The 23,948-nt window shown below is 39.3% G+C and overlaps 1 protein-coding gene across 2 annotated transcripts in view; it reads left to right on the top strand.

Annotated features, from left to right (window-relative positions):
• Nucleotides 1-23,948, top strand: part of ttc7a (tetratricopeptide repeat domain 7A) — a 130,738-nt gene that overhangs the window by 41,360 nt on the left and 65,430 nt on the right. For both annotated transcript variants that reach the window (XM_057847684.1, XM_057847686.1), the window contains exons 14-15: nt 26-83; nt 1,324-1,396. In XM_057847684.1, coding sequence (XP_057703667.1) covers nt 26-83; nt 1,324-1,396 — 131 coding nt within the window. The remainder of the gene's footprint in view (nt 1-25; nt 84-1,323; nt 1,397-23,948) is intronic.

The raw sequence follows: 23,948 nt of genomic DNA on the forward strand, positions 1-23,948 counted from the left end.
TTTTTTTTTTTTAATTTATTGGCAGCCTCTTTGAAAGAAGATCGAAATGAATACAACAAAAAAGCACTAAGGATTCTGAAAAAGTAAGTTCCAATTAATCCAGTCAGAAGATTTTAAAATGTGATGTGTTATTATAAGTCATGTATCGTTAACCGCTTCTTAACTTATTTCAAAAAGACAGATGTGTTTTATTTGTCTTCTTTCCTAGTTTTGACTATTTCCCGTCGTCGTTTCACAAAACTTGCTTCATTGCTAATTAGCTAAAATAATTATAATTTTACTGTCTCAAGAAATGAATGATTAGATATTGAATGGAATAGTATCTTTTGACGTATTTACTGTTTGACTGTTTGTATTACTCTAGCACACTTAATTTAATCAATCAGGGAATAGTATGTTTTCTCGTTTTTACTGTTTGACTGTTTGTATTACTCTAACAATATAAAATAAATAGCATTTATGTCATAGTTTAAGAAAAACACGCAGAATATATTTAATATTATGAACAGTTGGACTTGAAATGATTAGAACGCTTAGCCAAGACAACGGGCAGATAAGGACAGAAAGATACAGGACGCATGCTGACCACGGAAGCCCAACGTGCACGTCATGCAGCTGACTGAGCAAGATTGATGGTGACAAGACATCTACAAGCCCACGTCTGCACCACCAAATTCTGTAATCAACTCTTCCGGATAGTCCAGAACAAATGGCGGGACATCCTGTCTTGCCACAAGAATCATCTGATACGGAGGAACCCGCAACCTAGTAGTGAACACTCAGCTGAGGATGGCAAAATCCTTAACTCTCTTTGCCCTGACAACAATAACGCCTGAATCCTCCTGTCCAATCCACAAACAGACAATAATCATAAACAACACCCAAACACACCCTTCTTCTGGACCACAGCCGCCTCACCAGAGCCTTTGAAATCCTGAATGTTTTACTAATCGTTGTCATTTTTCTAAGGAATTTTTTGTAGACTTGTGATATGGTGACCCTGGATCTTCGCCTGGGTCTCTCTGTGCTGTACGATTGCTTTCGACTCAGAATAAATTGTCAAATTGTGTTTCAAAGCCTTTTTCCAGCTTTTAAAATGGAGTCAGTACAAATGGTTAAGACTAAAGTGAGTTTGGCCTTTTGGACGGGTTGTCGGAGTTCCGCCGGCCTTAGTCGCCGGAATCGCGCTAGCACGGTTGCGGCGGTTTGACTGGCGTGATTCCGGCAATCTAGCTAAAAGGTCAGATTCCTTCAATATGGACTGTGCATTTAACTTTTAGTACTGTGTAATAATTTGACTCTGTTTCCTGTCCGTCTTTACAGGGCTCATTCATTAGACCCACAGGATGCTCACATTGCCATGTGCTTGGCTCTGCAGTTGGCTCTTGTGCGGCAGGTAAAATATATACAAAAAAAAAGTGAACATTCTTTCAAATTTTCTGACGAATGATCCAAAATATGGGCTGTAATATTTGTAATTACCTTTGTATACCTGTTTTAGGCATCCTTTAGTTGGACTAAAGTTTGCTGTTTGTTTGACCCGTCATTCACACATCACAACCTTTTTTCCCAACACTTACAGAGCACTCATTTAATCATTGGCTGCCATTGACGGAGCTAGACGTTCAATTTTACTTTTATTATTTATCAGTTATAACATTGTATTAATTCCTGAATTTATTTGTAACTAGAAACTGCAATTTCTTGAGAAATTACACCTTGGTCTTTCCTCTGTGGAGATACAGATCTTAGCCCCACTTAGGTCTATCAATAGAATGGACCATAATGCCAGTCAATGGCACGAAACAAAGTAAAAGCCATTAGAAATGAATGGGAGAATTGGACGTCCATGGACGTCAATGGCGGCACCCTTCATAATTGTTAATGGAATTGGGGAAGTTTGGGGGACACGTCCTATTGATATCTTGTCATTTTCTGTTGATTTGGGGGAAAAAAAAAATTCCCATTGAAAATGAATGGGAAAAAATTTGGACGTCCATGGACGTCAACGGTATCAACTTACATAGGCGTCAATGGAATCCAAGTACATTGGCATCAATAGAATGAAAAAATATAATTAAATGCCATTAGAAATGAATGGGACATTTGGACGTCCATGGACATCAATGGCATCACCCTCCATAAGCGGCAATGCAATCGGGGACATTTGGGGGACATGGCCTAATGATATCTAGTCATTTTCTGTTGATTTGGGGAAAAAAAAAAAATTCCCATTGAAAATGAATGGGAAAAATTTTGGACGTCCATGGACGTCAATGGTATCAACTTATAGAGGCGTCAATGGAATCCAAGTACATTGGCATCAAGAGAATGAAAAAACATAATTTATAGCCATTAGAAATGAATGGGACATTTGGACGTCCATGGCCGTCAATGGCGGTACCCGCCATAAGCTTCAATGGAATTGGGGAAGTTTGGGGGACACGTCCTATTGATATCTGGTCATATTGTATTGATTTGGGGAAAAAAAAAAAAATTCCCATTGAAAATGAATGGGAAAAATTTTGGACGTCCATGGACGTCAATGGTATCAACTTACATAAGCGTCAATAGAATCCAAGTACATTGGCATCAATAGAATGAACAAACATGAAGAAATGCCATTGGAAAAATGAATGGGAAGTTTGGACGTCCATGGACGTCAATGGCATCACCCTCCATAAGCGGCAATGCAATCGGGGACATTTGGGGGACACGTCCTAATGATATCTAGTCATTTTCTGTTGATTTGGGGAAAAAAAAAAATTCCCATTGAAAATGAATGGGAAAAATTTTGGACGTCCATGGACGTCAATGGTATCAACTTACATAAGCGTCAATTGAATCCAAGTACATTGGCATCAATAGAATGAACAAACATGAAGAAATGCCATTGGAAATGAATGGGAAGTTTGGACGTCCATGAACGTCAATGGCATCACCCTCCATAAGCGTAAATGGAATTGGGGAAGTTTGGGGGACACGTCCTATTGACATCTAGTCATTTTCTGTTGATTTGGGGAAATTTAGTTTTTTCCCCATTGAAAATGAATGGGAAAAATTTTGGACGTCCATGGACGTCAATGGCAGCACCCCCCATAAGCGTCAATGGAGTTGGGGACGTTTGGGGTATACGTCCTATTAATATCTGGTCATTTTCTGTTGATTTGGGGAAATTTAGTTTTTTCCCCATTGAAAATGAATGGGAAAAATTTTGGACGTCCATGGCCGTCAATGGCAGAACCCCCTATAAGCGTCAATGGAGTTGGGGACGTTTGGGGGACACGTCCTATTGATATCTGGTCATTTTCTGTTGATTTGGGGAAATGTAGTTTTTTCCCCATTGAAAATGAATGGGAAAAATTTTGGACGTCCATGGCCGTCATTGGCATCGACATCCATATAGTCAATTGAATCCAAGTACATTGGCATCAATAGATTCGACATTTATGGCCGTCAATGGCATCAATGATGTAAATTCCAATGGAAATCCCATTGGAAGTGAATGGGAAATTTTCCCATTAGAAATGAATGGGATAGTTTTTGGCAAATATCCGGGGAACCGTAATTTTTTTCCAAATTCTGTATACAATCTTTATGCCCCCCACCGTCCCGGAATTTTTGATGTCCAATTTATGTGATTTGGTCAAAAATTGTAGGACAAGTAGCGTTTTGAAACTTTTGTTTTTTTTACGGAAAATTGCCGTTTACGGGCAAACGGAAAATTTTTCGGGGCCGTTTGAAAAAGACCCTGCGTCGCACGAAAATTCCGGTCATGCCAAAACTTGAACGATGGCGATCGGTGCTATGGTTCGGGCTGTGAAGCGCACGTTTTTTTTCCATTCAAAATGAATAGGAAAGTTTTTGGCAAATTTCCGGGGAACCGTAAATTTTTGTCAAATTCTGTATACAACTTTTATGCCCCTCACCGTCCCGGAATTTTTGATACCCAAATTATGTGATTTGGTCAAAAATTGTAGGACAAGTAGCGTTTTGAAACTTTTTTTATTTTTCGGAAATTTGCCGTTTACGGGCGAACGGAAAATTTTTCGGGGCCGTTTGAAAAATTCCCATCGTCGCGCGAAAATTCCGGTCGTGCCGATACTTGAACGGTGCCGATCGGTGCTACGGTTCGGGCTGCGCGGCGCGCCGAAAAAAACGTCAACAATTATTGAATAATAATAATAACTAGAAACTGCAATTTCGGGAGAAATTACACACCTTGGTCTTTCCTCTGTGGAGATACAGATCTTAGCCCCACTCAGGTCTATCAATAGAATGGATCATAATGCCAGTCATTGGCACTAAACATAGTTAAAGCCATTAGAAAAGATTGGGAGAATTGGACGTCCATGTCCGTCAATGGCAGCACCCTCCATAATTGTTAATGGAATCGGGGAAGTTTGGGGGACACGTCCTATTGATATCTAGTCATTTTCTGTTGATTTGGGAAAAAAAAAAAATTCCCATTGAAAATGAATGGGAAAAATTTTGGACGTCCATGGACGTCAATGGTATCAACTTACATAAGCGTCAATGGAATCCAAGTACATTGGCATCAATAAAATGAACAAACATGAAGAAATGCCATTGGAAATGAATGGGAAGTTTGGACGTCCATGAACGTCAATGGCATCACCCTCCATAAGCGGCAATGCAATCGGGGACATTTGGGGGACACGTCCTAATGATATCTAGTCGTTTTCTGTTGATTTGGGGAAAAAAAAAAAATCCCATTGAAAATGAATGGGAAAAATTTTGGACGTCCATGGACGTCAATGGTATCAACTTACATAAGCGTGAATGGAATCCAAGTACATTGGCATCAATAGAATGAACAAACATGAAGAAATGCCTTTGGAAATGAATGGGAAGTTTGGACGTCCATGGACGTCAATGGCATCACCCCCCATAAGCGGCAATGCAATCGGGGACATTTGGGGGACACGTCCTAATGATATCTAGTCATTTTCTGTTGATTTGGGGAAAAAAAAAAAAATTCCCATTGAAAATGAATGGGAAAAATTTTGGACGTCCATGGACGTCAATGGTATCAACTTACATAAGCGTCAATGGAATCCAAGTACATTGGCATCAATAGAATGAACAAACATGAAGAAATGCCATTGGAAATGAATGGGAAGTTTGGACGTCCGTGGACGTCAATGGCATCACCCTCCATAAGCAGCAATGCAATCGGGCACATTTGGGGGAAACGTCCTATTGATATCTAGTCATTTTCTGTTGATTTGGGGAAAAAAAAAAAATTCCCATTGAAAATGAATGGGAAAAATTTTGGACGTCCATGGACGTCAATGGTATAAACTTACATAAGCGTCAATGGAATCCAAGTACATTGGCATCAAAAGAATGAACAAACATGAAGAAATGCCATTGGTATTTAATGGGAAGTTTGGACGTCCATGGACGTCAATGGCATCACCCCCCATAAGCGGCAATGCAATCGGGGACATTTGGGGGACACGTCCTAATGATATCTAGTCATTTTCTGTTGATTTGGGGAAAAAAAAAAAATTCCCATTGAAAATGAATGGGAAAAATTTTGGACGTCCATGGACGTCAATGGTATCAACTTACATAAGCGTCAATGGAATCCAAGTACATTGGCATCAATAGAATGAACAAACATGAAGAAATGCCATTGGAAATGAATGGGAAGTTTGGACGTCCGTGGACGTCAATGGCATCACCCTCCATAAGCAGCAATGCAATCGGGCACATTTGGGGGAAACGTCCTATTGATATCTAGTCATTTTCTGTTGATTTGGGGGAAAAAAAAAAAATTCCCATTGAAAATGAATGGGAAAAATTTTGGACGTCCATGGACGTCAATGGTATAAACTTACATAAGCGTCAATGGAACCCAAGTACATTGGCATCAAAAGAATGAACAAACATGAAGAAATGCCATTGGAAATGAATGGGAAGTTTGGACGTCCCTGGACGTCAATGGCATCACCCTCCATAAGCAGCAATGCAATCGGGGACATTTGGGGGACAGGTCCTATTGATATCTAGTCATTTTCTGTTGATTTGGGGAAAAAAAAAAATTTCCCATTGAAAATGAATGGGTAAAATTTTGGACGTCCATGGACGTCAATGGCAGCACCCCCCATAAGCGTCAATGGAATTGGGGACGTTTGGGATATACGTCCTATTGATATCTGGTCATTTTCTGTTGATTTGGAGAAATGTAGTTTTTTCCCCATTGAAAATGAATGGGAAAATTTTGGACGTCCATGTAAGTCAATGGCGGCACCCTTCATAAGCGTCAATGGAATTGGGGAAGTTTGGGGGACACGTCCTATTGATATCTGGTCATTTTCTGTTGATTTGGGGTAATTTTGTTTTTTCCCCATTGAAAATGAATGGGAAAAATTTTGGACGTCCATGGCAGACAATGGCATCGACATCCATATAGTCAATTGAATCCAAGTACATTGGCATCAGTAGATTCGACATGCATGGCCGTCAATGGCATCAATGCAATGTAAATTCCATTGGAAATCCCATTGGAAGTGAATGGGACTTTTCCCATTCGAAATGAATGGGATAGTTTTTGGCAAATTTCCGAGGAAGCGTAATTTTTTTCCAAATTCTGTATACAACTTTTATGCCCCTCACCGTCCCGGAATTTTTGATGCCCAAATTATGTGATTTGGTCAAAAATTGTAGGACTAGATACATTTTGAAACTTTTTTTTTTTTCACGGAAAATTGCCGTTTACGGACGAACGGAAAAATTTTCGGGGCCATTTGTAAAGTTTCCTGTGTCACGCGAAAATTCCGGTCATGCCGATACTTGAACGGTGCCGATCGGTCTAACGGTTCGGGCTGTGAAGCGCGCGTTTTTTTTCCATTCAAAATGAATAGGAAAGTTTTTGGCAAATTTCCGGGGAACCGTAAATTTTTGCCAAATTCTGTATACAACTTTTATGCCCCTCACCGTCCCGGAATTTTTGATGCCCAAATTATGTGATTTGGTCAAAAATTGTAGGACTAGATACATTTTGAAACTTTTTTTATTTTTCGGAAAATTGCCGTTTACGGGCGAACGGAAAATTTTTCGTGGCGGTTTGAAAAATTCCCATCGTCACGCGAAAATTCCGGTCGTGCCGATACTTCAACTGTGCCGATCGGTGCTACGGTTTGGGCTGTGCGTTGGCTCAAAAAAACGCGGAGAATAAGATGAATAAATAACTAGAAACTGCAATTTCGGGAGAAATTACACACCTTGGTCTTTCCTCTGTTGAGATACAAATCTTAGCCCCACTCAGGTCTATCAATAGAATGGACCATAATGCCAGTCATTGGCACTAAACAAAGTTAAAGGCATTAGAAAAGATTGGGAGAATTGGACGTCCATGTCCGTCAATGGCAGCACCCTCCATAATTGTTAATGGAATCGGGGAAGTTTGGGGGACACGTCCTATTGATATCTAGTCATTTTCTGTTGATTTGGGGAAAAAAAAAATTTCACATTGAAAATGAATGGGAAAAATTTTGGACGTCCATGGACGTCAATGGTATCAACTTACATAAGCGTCAATGGAATTGGGGCGTTTGGGGTACACGTCCTATTGATATATGGTCATTTTTTGTTGATTTGGGCAAAAAAAAAAAATTCCCATTGAAAATGAATGGGAAAAATTTTGGACGTCCATGGACGTCAATGGTATCAACTTACATAAGCGTCAATGGATACCAAGTACATTGGCATCAATAGAATGAACAAACATGAAGAAATGCCATTAGAAAAGATTGGGAGAGTTGGACGTCCATGGCCGTCAATGGCAGCACCCTCCATAAGCATCATTGTAATTGGGGACATTTGGGGTACATGTCCTATTGATATCTGGTCATTTTTTGTTGATTTGGGCAAAAAAAAAAAATTCCCATTGAAAATGAATGGGAAAAATTTTGGACGTCCATGGACGTCAATGGTATCAACTTACATAAGCGTCAATGGATACCAAGTACATTGGCATCAATAGAATGAACAAACATGAAGAAATGCCATTAGAAATTAATGGGAAGTTTGGACGTCCATGGACGTCAATGGCATCACCCTCCATAAGCAGCAATACAATCGGGGACATTTGGGGGACACGTCCTATTGATATCTGGTCATTTTTTGTTGATTTGGGGAAAAAAAAAAAATTCCCATTGAAAATGAATGGGAAAAATTTTGGACGTCCATGGACGTCAATTGTATCAACTTACATAAGCGTCAATGGATACCAAGTACATTGGCATCAATAGAATGAACAAACATGAAGAAATGCCATTAGAAATTAATGGGAAGTTTGGACGTCCATAGACCTCAATGGCATCACCCTCCATAAGCAGCAATACAATCGGGGACATTTGGGGTACACGTCCTATTGATATATGGTCATTTTTTGTTGATTTGGGCAAAAAAAAAAAATTCCCATTGAAAATGAATGGGAAAAATTTTGGACGTCCATGGACGTCAATGGTATCAACTTACATAAGCGTCAATGGATACCAAGTACATTGGCATCAATAGAATGAACAAACATGAAGAAATGCCATTAGAAATTAATGGGAAGTTTGGACGTCCATGGACGTCAATGGCATCACCCTCCATAAGCAGCAATACAATCGGGGACATTTGGGGTACACGTCCTATTGATATCTGGTCATTTTTTGTTGATTTGGGGAAAAAAAAAAAATTCCCATTGAAAATGAATGGGAAAAATTTTGGACGTCCATGGACGTCAATGGTATCAACTTACATAAGCGTCAATGGATACCAAGTACATTGGCATCAATAGAATGAACAAACATGAAGAAATGCCATTAGAAATTAATGGGAAGTTTGGACGTCCATGGACGTCAATGGCATCACCCTCCATAAGCAGCAATACAATCGGGGACATTTGGGGGACACGTCCTATTGATATCTAGTCATTTTCTGTTGATTTGGGGAAAAAAAAAAAATTCCCATTGAAAATGAATGGGAAAAATTTTGGACGTCCATGGACGTCAATGGTATCAACTTACATAAGCGTCAATGGATACCAAGTACATTGGCATCAATAGAATGAACAAACATGAAGAAATGCCATTAGAAATTAATGGGAAGTTTGGACGTCCATGGACGTCAATGGCATCACCCTCCATAAGCAGCAATACAATCGGGGACATTTGGGGGACACGTCCTATTGATATTTAGTCATTTTCTTTTGATTTGGGAGAAGAAAAAAAATTTCCCATTGAAAATGAATGGGAAAAATTTTGGACGTCCATGGACGTCAATGGTGTCAACTTACATAAGCATCAATGGAATCCAAGTACATTGGCATCAATAGAATGAACAAACATGAAGAAATGCCATTGGAAATGTATGGGAAGTTTGGACGTCCCTGGACGTCAATGGCATCACCCTCCATAAGCAGCAATGCAATCGGGGACATTTGGGGGACACGTCCTATTGATATCTAGTCATTTTCTGTTGATTTGGGGGAAAAAAAAAAATTTCCCATTGAAAATGAATGGGAAAATTTTTGGACGTCCATGGATGTCAATGGCAGCACCCCCCATAAGCGTCAATGGAGTTGGGGACGTTTGGGGTATACGTCCTATTGATATCTGGTCATTTTCTGTCGATTTGGAGAAATTTAGTTTTTTCCCCATTGAAAATGAATGGGAAAAATTTTGGACGTCCATGGATGTCAATGGCAGCACCCCCCATAAGCGTCAATGGAGTTGGGGACGTTTGGGGTATACGTCCTATTGATATCTGGTCATTTTCTGTCGATTTGGAGAAATTTAGTTTTTTCCCCATTGAAAATGAATGGGGAAAATTTTGGACGTCCATGGAAGTCAATGGCAGCACCCCCCATAAGCGTCAATGGAATTGGGGAAGTTTGGGGGACACGTCCTATTGATATCTGGCCATTTTCTGTTTATTTGGGGAAATTTTGTTTTTTCCCCATTGAAAATGAATGGGAAAAATTTTGGACGTCCGTGGCAGTCAATGGCATCGACATCCATATAGTCAATTGAATCCAAGTACATTGGCATCAGTAGATTCGACATGCATGGCCGTCAATGGCATCAATGCAATGTAAATTCTATGGAAATCCCATTGGAAGTGAATGGGACTTTTCCCATTCGAAATGAATGGGATAGTTTTTGGCAAATTTCCGAGGAAGCGTAATTTTTTTCCAAATTCTGTATACAACTTTTATGCCCCTCACCGTCCCGGAATTTTTGATGCCCAAATTATGTGATTTGGTCAAAAATTGTAGGACAAGATACATTTTGAAACTTTTTTTTTTTTCATGGAAAATTGCCGTTTACGGACGAACGGAAAAATTTTCGGGGCCATTTGTAAAGTTTCCTGTGTCACGCGAAAATTCCGGTCGTGCCGATACTTGAACGGTGCCGATCGGTCTAACGGTTCGGGCTGTGAAGCGCGCGTTTTTTTTCCATTCAAAATGAATAGGAAAGTTTTTGGCAAATTTCCGGGGAACCGTAAATTTTTGCCAAATTCTGTATACAACTTTTATGCCCCTCAACGTCCCGGAATTTTTGATGCCCAAATTATGTGATTTGGTCAAAAATTGTAGGACTAGATACATTTTGAAACTTTTTTTATTTTTCGGAAAATTGCCGTTTACGGGCGAACGGAAAATTTTTCGTGGCGGTTTGAAAAATTCCCATCGTCACGCGAAAAATCCGGTCGTGCCGATACTTCAACGGTGCCGATCGGTGCTACGGTTTGGGCTGTGCGTTGGCTCAAAAAAACGCGGAGAATTATTGAATAATAATAATAATAATAACTAGAAACTGCAATTTCGGGAGAAATTACACACCTTGGTCTTTCCTCTGTGGAGATACAAATCTTAGCCCCACTCAGGTCTATCAATAGAATGGACCATAATGCCAGTCATTGGCACTAAACAAAGTTAAAGCCATTAGAAAAGATTGGGAGAATTGGACGTCCATGTCCGTCAATGGCAGCACCCTCCATAATTGTTAATGGAATCGGGGAAGTTTGGGGGACACGTCCTATTGATATGTAGTCATTTTCTGTTGATTTGGGAAAAAAAAAAAAATTCCCATTGAAAATGAATGGGAAAAATTTTGGACGTCCATGGACGTCAATGGTATCAACTTACATAAGCGTCAATGGAATCCAAGTACATTGGCATCAATAAAATGAACAAACATGAAGAAATGCCATTGGAAATGAATGGGAAGTTTGGACGTCCATGAACGTCAATGGCATCACCCTCCATAAGCGGCAATGCAATCGGGGACATTTGGGGGACACGTCCTAATGATATCTAGTCATTTTCTGTTGATTTGGGAAAAAAAAAAAAATCCCATTGAAAATGAATGGGACAAATTTTGGACGTCCATGGACGTCAATGGTATCAACTTACATAAGCGTCAATGGAATCCAAGTACATTGGCATCAATAGAATGAACAAACATGAAGAAATGCCTTTGGAAATGAATGGGAAGTTTGGACGTCCATGGACGTCAATGGCATCACCCCCCATAAGCGGCAATGCAATCGGGGACATTTGGGGGACACGTCCTAATGATATCTAGTCATTTTCTGTTGATTTGGGGAAAAAAAAAAAATTCCCATTGAAAATGAATGGGAAAAATTTTGGACGTCCATGGACGTCAATGGTATCAACTTACATAACCGTCAATGGAATCCAAGTACATTGGCATCAAAAGAATGAACAAACATGAAGAAATGCCATTGGAAATGAATGGGAAGTTTGGACGTCCCTGGACGTCAATGGCATCACCCCCCATAAGCGGCAATGCAATCGGGGACATTTGGGGGACACGTCCTAATGATATCTAGTCATTTTCTGTTGATTTGAGGAAAAAAAAAAATTTCCCATTGAAAATGAATGGGAAAAATTTTGGACGTCCATGGACGTCAATGGTATCAACTTACATAAGCGTCAATGGAATCCAAGTACATTGGCATCAATAGAATGAACAAACATGAAGAAATGCCTTTGGAAATGAATGGGAAGTTTGGACGTCCATGGACGTCAATGGCATCACCCCCCATAAGCGGCAATGCAATCGGGGACATTTGGGGGACACGTCCTAATGATATCTAGTCATTTTCTGTTGATTTGAGGAAAAAAAAAAATTTCCCATTGAAAATGAATGGGAAAAATTTTGGACGTCCATGGACGTCAATGGTATCAACTTACATAAGCGTCAATGGAATCCAAGTACATTGGCATCAATAGAATGAACAAACATGAAGAAATGCCATTGGGATTTAATGGGAAGTTTGGACGTCCATGAAAGTCAATGGCATCACCCTCCATAAGCGGCAATGCAATCGGGGACATTTGGGGGACACGTCCTAATGATATCTAGTCATTTTCTGTTGATTTGGGAAAAAAAAAAAAAATTCCCATTGAAAATGAATGGGAAAAATTTTGGACGTCCATGGACGTCAATGGTATCAACTTACATAACCGTCAATGGAATCCAAGTACATTGGCATCAATAGAATGAACAAACATGAAGAAATGCCATTGGAAAAGAATGGGAAGTTTGGACGTCCATGGACGTCAATGGCATCACCCTCCATAAGCGGTAATGCAATCGGGGACATTTGGGGGACAGGTCCTAATGATATCTAGTCATTTTCTGTTGATTTGGGGAAAAAAAAAAATTTCCCATTGAAAATGAATGGGTAAAATTTTGGACGTCCATGGACGTCAATGGCAGCACCCCCCATAAGCGTCAATGGAATTGGGGACGTTTGGGATATACGTCCTATTGATATCTGGTCATTTTCTGTTGATTTGGAGAAATTTAGTTTTTTCCCCATTGAAAATGAATGGGAAAAATTTTGGACGTCCATGTAAGTCAATGGCGGCACCCTTCATAAGCGTCAATGGAATTGGGGAAGTTTGGGGGACACGTCCTATTGATATCTGGTCATTTTCTGTTGATTTGGGGTAATTTTGTTTTTTCCCCATTGAAAATGAATGGGAAAAATTTTGGACGTCCATGGCAGTCAATGGCATCGACATCTATATAGTCAATTGAATCCAAGTACATTGGCATCAGTAGATTCGACATGCATGGCTGTCAATGGCATCAATGCAATGTAAATTCCGTTGGAAATCCCATTGGAAGTGAATGGGAACTTTTCCCATTCGAAATGAATGGGATAGTTTTTGGCAAATTTCCGAGGAAGCGTAATTTTTTTCCAAATTCTGTATACAACTTTTATGCCCCTCACCGTCCCGGAATTTTTGATGCCCAAATTATGTGATTTGGTCAAAAATTGTAGGACTAGATACATTTTGAAACTTTTTTTTTTTTCACGGAAAATTGCCGTTTACGGACGAACGGAAAATTTTTCGGGGCCATTTGTAAAGTTTCCTGTGTCACGCGAAAATTCCGGTCGTGCCGATACTTGAACGGTGCCGATCGGTCTAACGGTTCGGGCTGTGAAGCGCGCGTTTTTTTTCCATTCAAAATGAATAGGAAAGTTTTTGGCAAATTTCCGGGGAACCGTAAATTTTTGCCAAATTCTGTATACAACTTTTATGCCCCTCACCGTCCCGGAATTTTTGATGCCCAAATTATGTGATTTGGTCAAAAATTGTAGGACTAGATACATTTTGAAACTTTTTTTATTTTTCGGAAAATTGCCGTTTACGGGCGAACGGAAAATTTTTCGTGGCGGTTTGAAAAATTCCCATCGTCACGCGAAAATTCCGGTCGTGCCGATACTTGAACTGTGCCGATCGGTGCTACGGTTTGGGCTGTGCGTTGGCTCAAAAAAACGCGGAGAATAAGATGAATAAATAATAAGTACAAATAAAGTTGCACAATAACAATACCTTGTTCTTTCTTTCAGAAAGACCAAGGTAATAAAGTTGCACAACAACATAACCTTGTTCTTTCCTTCAGAAAGACCAAGGTAATAATAATAAAGTTGCACAACAACATAACCTTGTTCTTTCCTTCAGAAAGACCAAGGTAACTACTACTAGATTGTGATACAATACACTATTGGGTGAAGTTTGGTTGACTTCTGCCTAGCGGTTTGGGAGTTAACATCAAAATTACATTTCTCGGCCATATCGCCTAGATCTCACTGTGAAAAGGCTTAAATGACTTTTTTTAACTAAGTTTGATGATTGCGCTCAAACCAAATGTCCTAGAACCAAATTTCCAAATGTAACTACTAGATTGTGATACAATACACTATTGGGTGAAGTTCGGTTGATTTCTGCGCAGCGGTTTGGGAGTGAACATCAAAATTACATTTCTAGGCCATATCGCATAGATCTCACTGTGAAAAGGCTTAAATGACTTTTTTAATTAAGTTTGATGATTGCGCTCAAACCAAATGTCCTAGAACCAAATTTCCAAATGTAACTACTAGATTGTGATACAATACACTATTGGGTGAAGTTTGGTTTACTTCTGCGCAGCGGTTTGGGAGTTAACGTCAAAATTACATTTCTCGGCCATATCCCGTAGATCTCACTGTGAAAAGGCTTAAATGACTTTTTTTTAACTAAGTTTGATGATTGCGCTCAAACCAAATGTCCTAGAACCAAATTTCCAAATGTAACTACTAGATTGTGATACAATACATTATTGCGTGAAGTTTGGTTGACTTCTGCGCAGCGGTTAGGGAGATAACATCAAAATTACATTTCTCGGCCATATCGCGTCGATCTCACTGTGAAAAGGCTTAAATGACTTTTTTTAACTATGTTTGATGATTGCGCTCAAACCAAATGTCCTAGAACCAAATTTCCAAATGTAACTACTAGATTGTGATACAATACACTATTGGGTGAAGTTTGGTTGACTTCTGCCTAGCGGTTAGGGAGTTAACATCAAAATTACATTTCTCGGCCATATCGCGTAGATCTCACTGTGAAAAGGCTTAAATGACTTTTTTTAACTAAGTTTGAGGATTGCGCTCAAACCAAATGTCCTAGAACCAAATTTCCAAATCTAACTACTAGATTGTGATACAATACATTATTGGGTGAAGTTTGGTTGACTTCTGCGCAGCGGTTTGGGAGTTAACATCAAAATTACATTTCTCGGCCATATCGCGTAGATCTCACTGTGAAAAGGCTTAAATGACTTTTTTTAACTAAGTTTGATGATTGCGCTCAAACCAAATGTCCTAGAACCAAATTTCCAAATGTAACTACTAGATTGTGATACAATACACTATTGGGTGAAGTTTGGTTGACTTCTGCCTAGCGGTTTGGGAGTTAACATCAAAATTACATTTCTCGGCCATATCGCGTAGATCTCACTGTGAAAAGGCTTAAATGACTTTTTTTAACTATGTTTGATGATTGCGCTCAAACCAAATGTCCTAGAACCAAATTTCCAAATGTAACTACTAGATTGTGATACAATACACTATTGGGTGAAGTTTGGTTGACTTCTGCCTAGCGGTTAGGGAGTTAACATCAAAATTACATTTCTCGGCCATATCGCGTAGATCTCACTGTGAAAAGGCTTAAATGACTTTTTTTAACTAAGTTTGAGGATTGCGCTCAAACCAAATGTCCTAGAACCAAATTTCCAAATGTAACTACTAGATTGTGATACAATTCACTATTGGGTGAAGTTTGGTTGACTTCTGCGCAGCGGTTTGGGAGTGAACATCAAAATTACATTTCTCGGCCATATCGCATAGATCTCACTGTGAAAAGGCTTAAATGACTTTTTTAATTAAGTTTGATGATTGCGCTCAAAAAAAATCTCCTAGAACCAAATTTCCAAATGTAACTACTAGATTGAGATACAATACACTATTGGGTGTAGTTTGGTTGACTTCTGCGTAGCGGTTTGGGAGTTAACGTCAAAATTACATTTCTCGGCCATATCGCTTAGATCTCACTGTGAAAAGGCTTAAATGACTTTTTTTAACTAAGTTTGATGATTGCGCTCAAACCAAATGTCCTAGAACCAAATTTCCAAATGTAACTACTAGATTGTGATACAATACACTATTGGGTGAAGTTTGGTTGACTTCTGCGTAGCGGTTTGGGAGTTAACGTCAAAATTACATTTCTCGGCCATATCATGTAGATCTCACTGTGAAAAGGCTTAAATGACTTTTTTTAACTAAGTTTTAATGATTGCGCTCAAACCAAATGTCCTAGAACCGAATTTCCAAATGTAACTACTAGATTGTGATAAAATACATTATTGGGTGAAGTTTGGTTGACTTCTGCGCAGCGGTTTGGGAGTTAACATCAAAATTACATTTCTCGGCCATATCGCGTAGATATCACTGTGAAAAGGCTTAAATGACTTTTTTTAACTAAGTTTGATGATTGCGCTCAAACCAAATGTCCTAGAACCAAATTTCCAAATGTAACTACTAGATTGTGATACAATACACTATTGGGTGAAGTTTGGTTGACTTCTGCGCAGCGGTTTGGGAGTTAACATCAAAATTACATTTCTCGGCCATATCGCCTAGATCTCACTGTGAAAAGGCTTAAATGACTTTTTTTAACTAAGTTTGAGGATTGCGCTCAAACTAAATGTCCTAGAACCAAATTTCCAAATGTAACTACTAGATTGTGATACAATACATTATTGGGTGAAGTTTGGTTGACTTTTGCGCAGCGGTTTGGGAGTTAACATCAAAATTACATTTCTCGGCCATATCGCGTAGATCTCACTGTGAAAAGGCTTAAATGACTTTTTTTAACTAAGTTTTATGATTGCGCTCAAACCAAATGTCCTAGAACCAAATTTCCAAATGTAACTACCTGATTGTGATACAATACACTATTGGGGGAAGTTTGGTTGACTTCTGCGCAGCGGTTTGGGAGTTAACATCAAAATTACATTTCTCGGCCATATCGCCTAGATCTCACTGTGAAAAGGCTTAAATGACTTTTTTTAACTAAGTTTTATGATTGCGCTCAAACCAAAAGTCCTAGAACCAAATTTCCAAATGTAACTACTAGATTGTGATACAATACACTATTGGGTGAACTTTGGTTGACTTCTGCCTAGCGGTTTGGGAGTTAACATCAAAATTACATTTCTCGGCCATATCGCGTAGATCTCACTGTGAAAAGACTTAAATGACTTTTTTTAACTAAGTTTGAGGATTGCGCTCAAACCAAATGTCCTAGAACCAAATTTCCAAATGTAACTACTAGATTGTGATACAATACACTATTGGGTGAAGTTCGGTTGACTTCTGCGCAGCGGTTTGGGAGTGAACATCAAAATTACATTTCTAGGCCATATCGCATAGATCTCATTGTGAAAAGGGTTAAATGACTTTTTTAATTAAGTTTGATGATTGCGCTCAAACCAAATGTCCTAGAACCAAATTTCCAAATGTAACTACTAGATTGTGATACAATACACTATTGGGTGAAGTTTGGTTGACTTCTGCCTAGCGGTTTGGGAGTTAACATCAAAATTACATTTCTCGGCCATATCGCCTAGATCTCACTGTGAAAAGGCTTAAATGACTTTTTTTAACTAAGTTTGATGATTGCGCTCAAACCAAATGTCCTAGAACCAAATTTCCAAATGTAACTACCTGATTGTGATACAATACACTATTGGGGGAAGTTTGGTTGACTTCTGCGCAGCGGTTTGGGAGTTAACATCAAAATTACATTTCTCGGCCATATCGTGTAGATCTCACTGTGAAAAGGCTTAAATGACTTTTTTTAACTAAGTTTGATGATTGCGCTCAAACCAAAAGTCCTAGAACCAAATTTCCAAATGTAACTACTAGATTGTGATACAATACACTATTGGGTGAAGTTTGGTTGACTTCTGCCTAGCGGTTTGGGAGTTAACATCAAAATTGCATTTCTCGGCCATATCGCGTAGATCTCACTGTGAAAAGATTTAAATGACTTTTTTTAACTAAGTTTGAGGATTGCGCTCAAACCAAATGTCCTAGAACCAAATTTCCAAATGTAACTACTAGATTGTGATACAATACACTATTGGGTGAAGTTCGGTTGACTTCTGCGCAGCGGTTTGGGAGTGAACATCAAAATTACATTTCTAGGCCATATCGCATAGATCTCACTGTGAAAAGGCTTAAATGACTTTTTTAATTAAGTTTGATGATTGCGCTCAAACCAAATGTCCTAGAACCAAATTTCCAAATGTAACTACTAGATTGTGATACAATACACTATTGGGTGAAGTTTGGTTGACTTCTGCGCAGCGGTTTGGGAGTTAACGTCAAAATTACATTTCTCGGCCATATCGCGTAGATCTCACTGTGAAAAGGCTTAAATGACTTTTTTTTAACTAAGTTTGATGATTGCGCTCAAACCAAATGTCCTAGAACCAAATTTCCAAATGTAACTACTAGATTGTGATACAATACATTATTGCGTGAAGTTTGGTTGACTTCTGCGCAGCGGTTTGGGAGTTAACATCAAAATTACATTTCTCGGCCATATCGCGTAGATCTCACTGTGAAAAGGCTTAAATGACTTTTTTTAACTAAGTTTGATGATTGCGCTCAAACCAAATGTCCTAGAACCATATTTCCAAATGTAACTAGAAACTGCAATTTCGGGAGAAATTACACACCTTGGTCTTTCCTCTGTGGAGATACAGATCTTAGCCCCACTCAGGTCTATCAATAGAATGGATCATAATGCCAGTCATTGGCACTAAACATAGTTAAAGCCATTAGAAAAGATTGGGAGAATTGGACGTCCATGTCCGTCAATGGCAGCACCCTCCATAATTGTTAATGGAATTGGGGAAGTTTGGGGGACACGTCCTATTGATATCTAGTCATTTTCTGTTGATTTGGGAAAAAAAAAAAATTCCCATTGAAAATGAATGGGAAAAATTTTGGACGTCCATGGACGTCAATGGTATCAACTTACATAAGCGTCAATGGAATCCAAGTACATTGGCATCAATAAAATGAACAAACATGAAGAAATGCCATTGGAAATGAATGGGAAGTTTGGACGTCCATGAACGTCAATGGCATCACCCTCCATAAGCGGCAATGCAATCGGGGACATTTGGGGGACACGTCCTAATGATATCTAGTCATTTTCTGTTGATTTGGGGAAAAAAAAAAAAATCCCATTGAAAATGAATGGGAAAAATTTTGGACGTCCATGGACGTCAATGGTATCAACTTACATAAGCGTGAATGGAATCCAAGTACATTGGCATCAATAGAATGAACAAACATGAAGAAATGCCTTTGGAAATGAATGGGAAGTTTGGACGTCCATGGACGTCAATGGCATCACCCCCCATAAGCGGCAATGCAATCGGGGACATTTGGGGGACACGTCCTAATGATATCTAGTCATTTTCTGTTGATTTGGGGAAAAAAAAAAAAATTCCCATTGAAAATGAATGGGAAAAATTTTGGACGTCCATGGACGTCAATGGTATCAACTTACATAAGCGTCAATGGAATCCAAGTACATTGGCATCAATAGAATGAACAAACATGAAGAAATGCCATTGGAAATTAATGGGAAGTTTGGACGTCCGTGGACGTCAATGGCATCACCCTCCATAAGCAGCAATGCAATCGGGCACATTTGGGGGAAACGTCCTATTGATATCTAGTCATTTTCTGTTGATTTGGGGAAAAAAAAAAAATTCCCATTGAAAATGAATGGGAAAAATTTTGGACGTCCATGGACGTCAATGGTATAAACTTACATAAGCGTCAATGGAATCCAAGTACATTGGCATCAAAAGAATGAACAAACATGAAGAAATGCCATTGGTATTTAATGGGAAGTTTGGACGTCCATGGACGTCAATGGCATCACCCCCCATAAGCGGCAATGCAATCGGGGACATTTGGGGGACACGTCCTAATGATATCTAGTCATTTTCTGTTGATTTGGGGAAAAAAAAAAAATTCCCATTGAAAATGAATGGGAAAAATTTTGGACGTCCATGGACGTCAATGGTATCAACTTACATAAGCGTCAATGGAATCCAAGTACATTGGCATCAATAGAATGAACAAACATGAAGAAATGCCATTGGAAATGAATGGGAAGTTTGGACGTCCGTGGACGTCAATGGCATCACCCTCCATAAGCAGCAATGCAATCGGGCACATTTGGGGGAAACGTCCTATTGATATCTAGTCATTTTCTGTTGATTTGGGGAAAAAAAAAAAATTCCCATTGAAAATGAATGGGAAAAATTTTGGACGTCCATGGACGTCAATGGTATAAACTTACATAAGCGTCAATGGAATCCAAGTACATTGGCATCAAAAGAATGAACAAACATGAAGAAATGCCATTGGAAATGAATGGGAAGTTTGGACGTCCCTGGACGTCAATGGCATCACCCTCCATAAGCAGCAATTCAATCGGGGACATTTGGGGGACAGGTCCTATTGATATGTAGTCATTTTCTGTTGATTTGGGGAAAAAAAAAAATTCCCATTGAAAATGAATGGGTAAAATTTTGGACGTCCATGGACGTCAATGGCAGCACCCCCCATAAGCGTCAATGGAATTGGGGACGTTTGGGATATACGTCCTATTGATATCTGGTCATTTTCTGTTGATTTGGAGAAATTTAGTTTTTTCCCCATTGAAAATGAATGGGAAAAATTTTGGACGTCCATGTAAGTCAATGGCGGCACCCTTCATAAGCGTCAATGGAATTGGGGAAGTTTGGGGGACACGTCCTATTGATATCTGGTCATTTTCTGTTGATTTGGGGTAATTTTGTTTTTTCCCCATTGAAAATGAATGGGAAAAATTTTGGACGTCCATGGCAGTCAATGGCATCGACATCCATATAATCAATTGAATCCAAGTACATTGGCATCAGTAGATTCGACATGCATGGCCGTCAATGGCATCAATGCAATGTAAATTCCATTGGAAATCCCACTGGAAGTGAATGGGACTTTTCCCATTCGAAATGAATGGGATAGTTTTTGGCAAATTTCCGAGGAAGCGTAATTTTTTTCCAAATTCTGTATACAACTTTTATGCCCCTCACCGTCCCGGAATTTTTGATGCCCAAATTATGTGATTTGGTCAAAAATTGTAGGACTAGATACATTTTGAAACTTTTTTTTTTTTCACGGAAAATTGCCGTTTACGGACGAACGGAAAAATTTTCGGGGCCATTTGTAAAGTTTCCTGTGTCACGCGAAAATTCCGGTCGTGCCGATACTTGAACGGTGCCGATCGGTCTAACGGTTCGGGCTGTGAAGCGCGCGTTTTTTTTCCATTCAAAATGAATAGGAAAGTTTTTGGCAAATTTCCGGGGAACCGTAAATTTTTGCCAAATTCTGTATACAACTTTTATGCCCCTCACCGTCCCGGAATTTTTGATGCCCAAATTATGTGATTTGGTCAAAAATTGTAGGACTAGATACATTTTGAAACTTTTTTTATTTTTCGGAAAATTGCCGTTTACGGGCGAACGGAAAATTTTTCGTGGCGGTTTGAAAAATTCCCATCGTCACGCGAAAAATCCGGTCGTGCCGATACTTCAACGGTGCCGATCGGTGCTACGGTTTGGGCTGTGCGTTGGCTCAAAAAAACGCGGAGAATTATTGAATAATAATAATAATAACTAGAAACTGCAATTTCGGGAGAAATTACACCTTGGTCTTTCCTCTGTGGAGATACAAATCTTAGCCCCACTCAGGTCTATCAATAGAATGGACCATAATGCCAGTCAATGGCACTAAACAAAGTAAAAGCCATTAGAAAAGATTGGGAGAATTGGACGTCCATGGCCGTCAATGGCATCACCCTCCATAAGCGGCAATCCAATCAGGGACATTTGGGGGACACGTCCTAATGATATCTAGTCATTTTCTGTTGATTTGGGGAAAAAAAAAAAATTCCCATTGAAAATGAATGGGAAAAATTTTGGACGTCCATGGACGTCAATGGTATCAATTTACATAAGCGTCAATGGAATCCAAGTACATTGGCATCAATAGAATGAACAAACATGAAGAAATGCCATTGGAAATGAATGGGAAGTTTGGACGTCCGTGGCCGTCAATGGCATCACCCTCCATAAGAGGCAATGCAATCGGGGACATTTGGGGGACACGTCCTATTGATATCTAGTCATTTTCTGTTGATTTGGGGAAAAAAAAAAAATTCCCATTGAAAATGAATGGGAAAAATTTTGGACGTCCATGGACGTCAATGGTATCAACTTAGATAAGCGTCAATGGAATCCAAGTACATTGGCATCAATAGAATGAACAAACATGAAGAAATGCCATTGGGATTTAATGGGAAGTTTGGACGTCCATGAACGTCAATGGCATCACCCTCCATAAGCGGCAATGCAATCGGGGACATTTGGGGGACACGTCCTAATGATATCTAGTCATTTTCTGTTGATTTGGGGAAAAAAAAAAAATTTCCCATTGAAAATGAATGGGAAAAATTTTGGACGTCTATGGACGTCAATGGTATCAACTTACATAAGCGTCAATGGAATCTAAGTACATTGGCATCAATAGAATGAACAAACATGAAAAAATGCCATTGGAATAAATGGGAAGTTTGGACGTCCCTGGACGTCAATGGCATCACCCTCCATAAGCAGCAATGCAATTGGGGACATTTGGGGGACACGTCCTATTGATATCTAGTCATTTTCTGTTGATTTGGGGAAAAAAAAAAATTTCCCATTGAAAATGAATGGGTAAAATTTTGGACGTCCATGGACGTCAATGGCAGCACCCCCCATAAGCGTCAATGGAGTTGGGGACGTTTGGGGTATACGTCCTATTGATATCTGGTCATTTTCTGTTGATTTAGAAAATGTAGTTTTTTCCCCATTGAAAATGAATGGGAAAAATTTTGGACGTCCATGTAAGTCAATGGCGGCACCCTTCATAAGCGTCAATGGAATTGGGGAAGTTTGGGGGACACGTCCTATTGATATCTGGTCATTTTCTGTTGATTTGGGGTAATTTTGTTTTTTCCCCATTGAAAATGAATGGGAAAAATTTTGGACGTCCATGGCCGTCAATGGCATCGACATCCATACAGTCAATTGAATCCAAGTACATTGGCATCAGTAGATTCGACATGCATGGCCGTCAATGGCATCAATGCAATGTAAATTCCATTGGAAATCCCATTGGAAGTGAATGGGACTTTTCCCATTTGAAATGAATGGGATAGTTTTTGGCAAATTTCCAAGGAAGCGTAATTTTTTTCCAAATTCTGTATACAACTTTTATGCCCCTCACCGTCCCGGAATTTTTGATGCCCAAATTATGTGATTTGGTCAAAAATTGTAGGACTAGATACATTTTGAAACTTTTTTTTTTTTTCACGGAAAATTGCCGTTTACGGACGAACGGAAAAATTTTCGGGGCCATTTGTAAAGTTTCCTGTGTCACGCGAAAATTCCGGTCGTGCCGATACTTGAACGGTGCCGATCGGTCTAACGGTTCGGGCTGTGAAGCGCGCGTTTTTTTTCCATTCAAAATGAATAGGAAAGTTTTTGGCAAATTTCCAGGGAACCGTAAATTTTTGCCAAATTCTGTATACAACTTTTATGCCCCTCACCGTCCCGGAATTTTTGATGCCCAAATTATGTGATTTGGTCAAAAATTGTAGGACTAGATACATTTTGAAACTTTTTTTATTTTTCGGAAAATTGCCGTTTACGGGCGAACGGAAAATTTTTCGTGGCGGTTTGAAAAATTCCCATCGTCACGCGAGAATTCCGGTCGTGCCGATACTTCAACGGTGCCGATCGGTGCTACGGTTTGGGCTGTGCGTTGGCTCAAAAAAACGCGGAGAATAAGATGAATAATAATAAGTACAATAAAGTTGTAGAATATCATTACCTTGTTCTTTCCTTTGGAAAGACCAAGGTAACTAGAAACTGCAATTTCGGGAGAAA

This window comes from Corythoichthys intestinalis, chromosome 10 (genome assembly GCF_030265065.1).
Source record: "Corythoichthys intestinalis isolate RoL2023-P3 chromosome 10, ASM3026506v1, whole genome shotgun sequence".
Classification (NCBI taxonomy): domain Eukaryota; kingdom Metazoa; phylum Chordata; class Actinopteri; order Syngnathiformes; family Syngnathidae; genus Corythoichthys; species Corythoichthys intestinalis.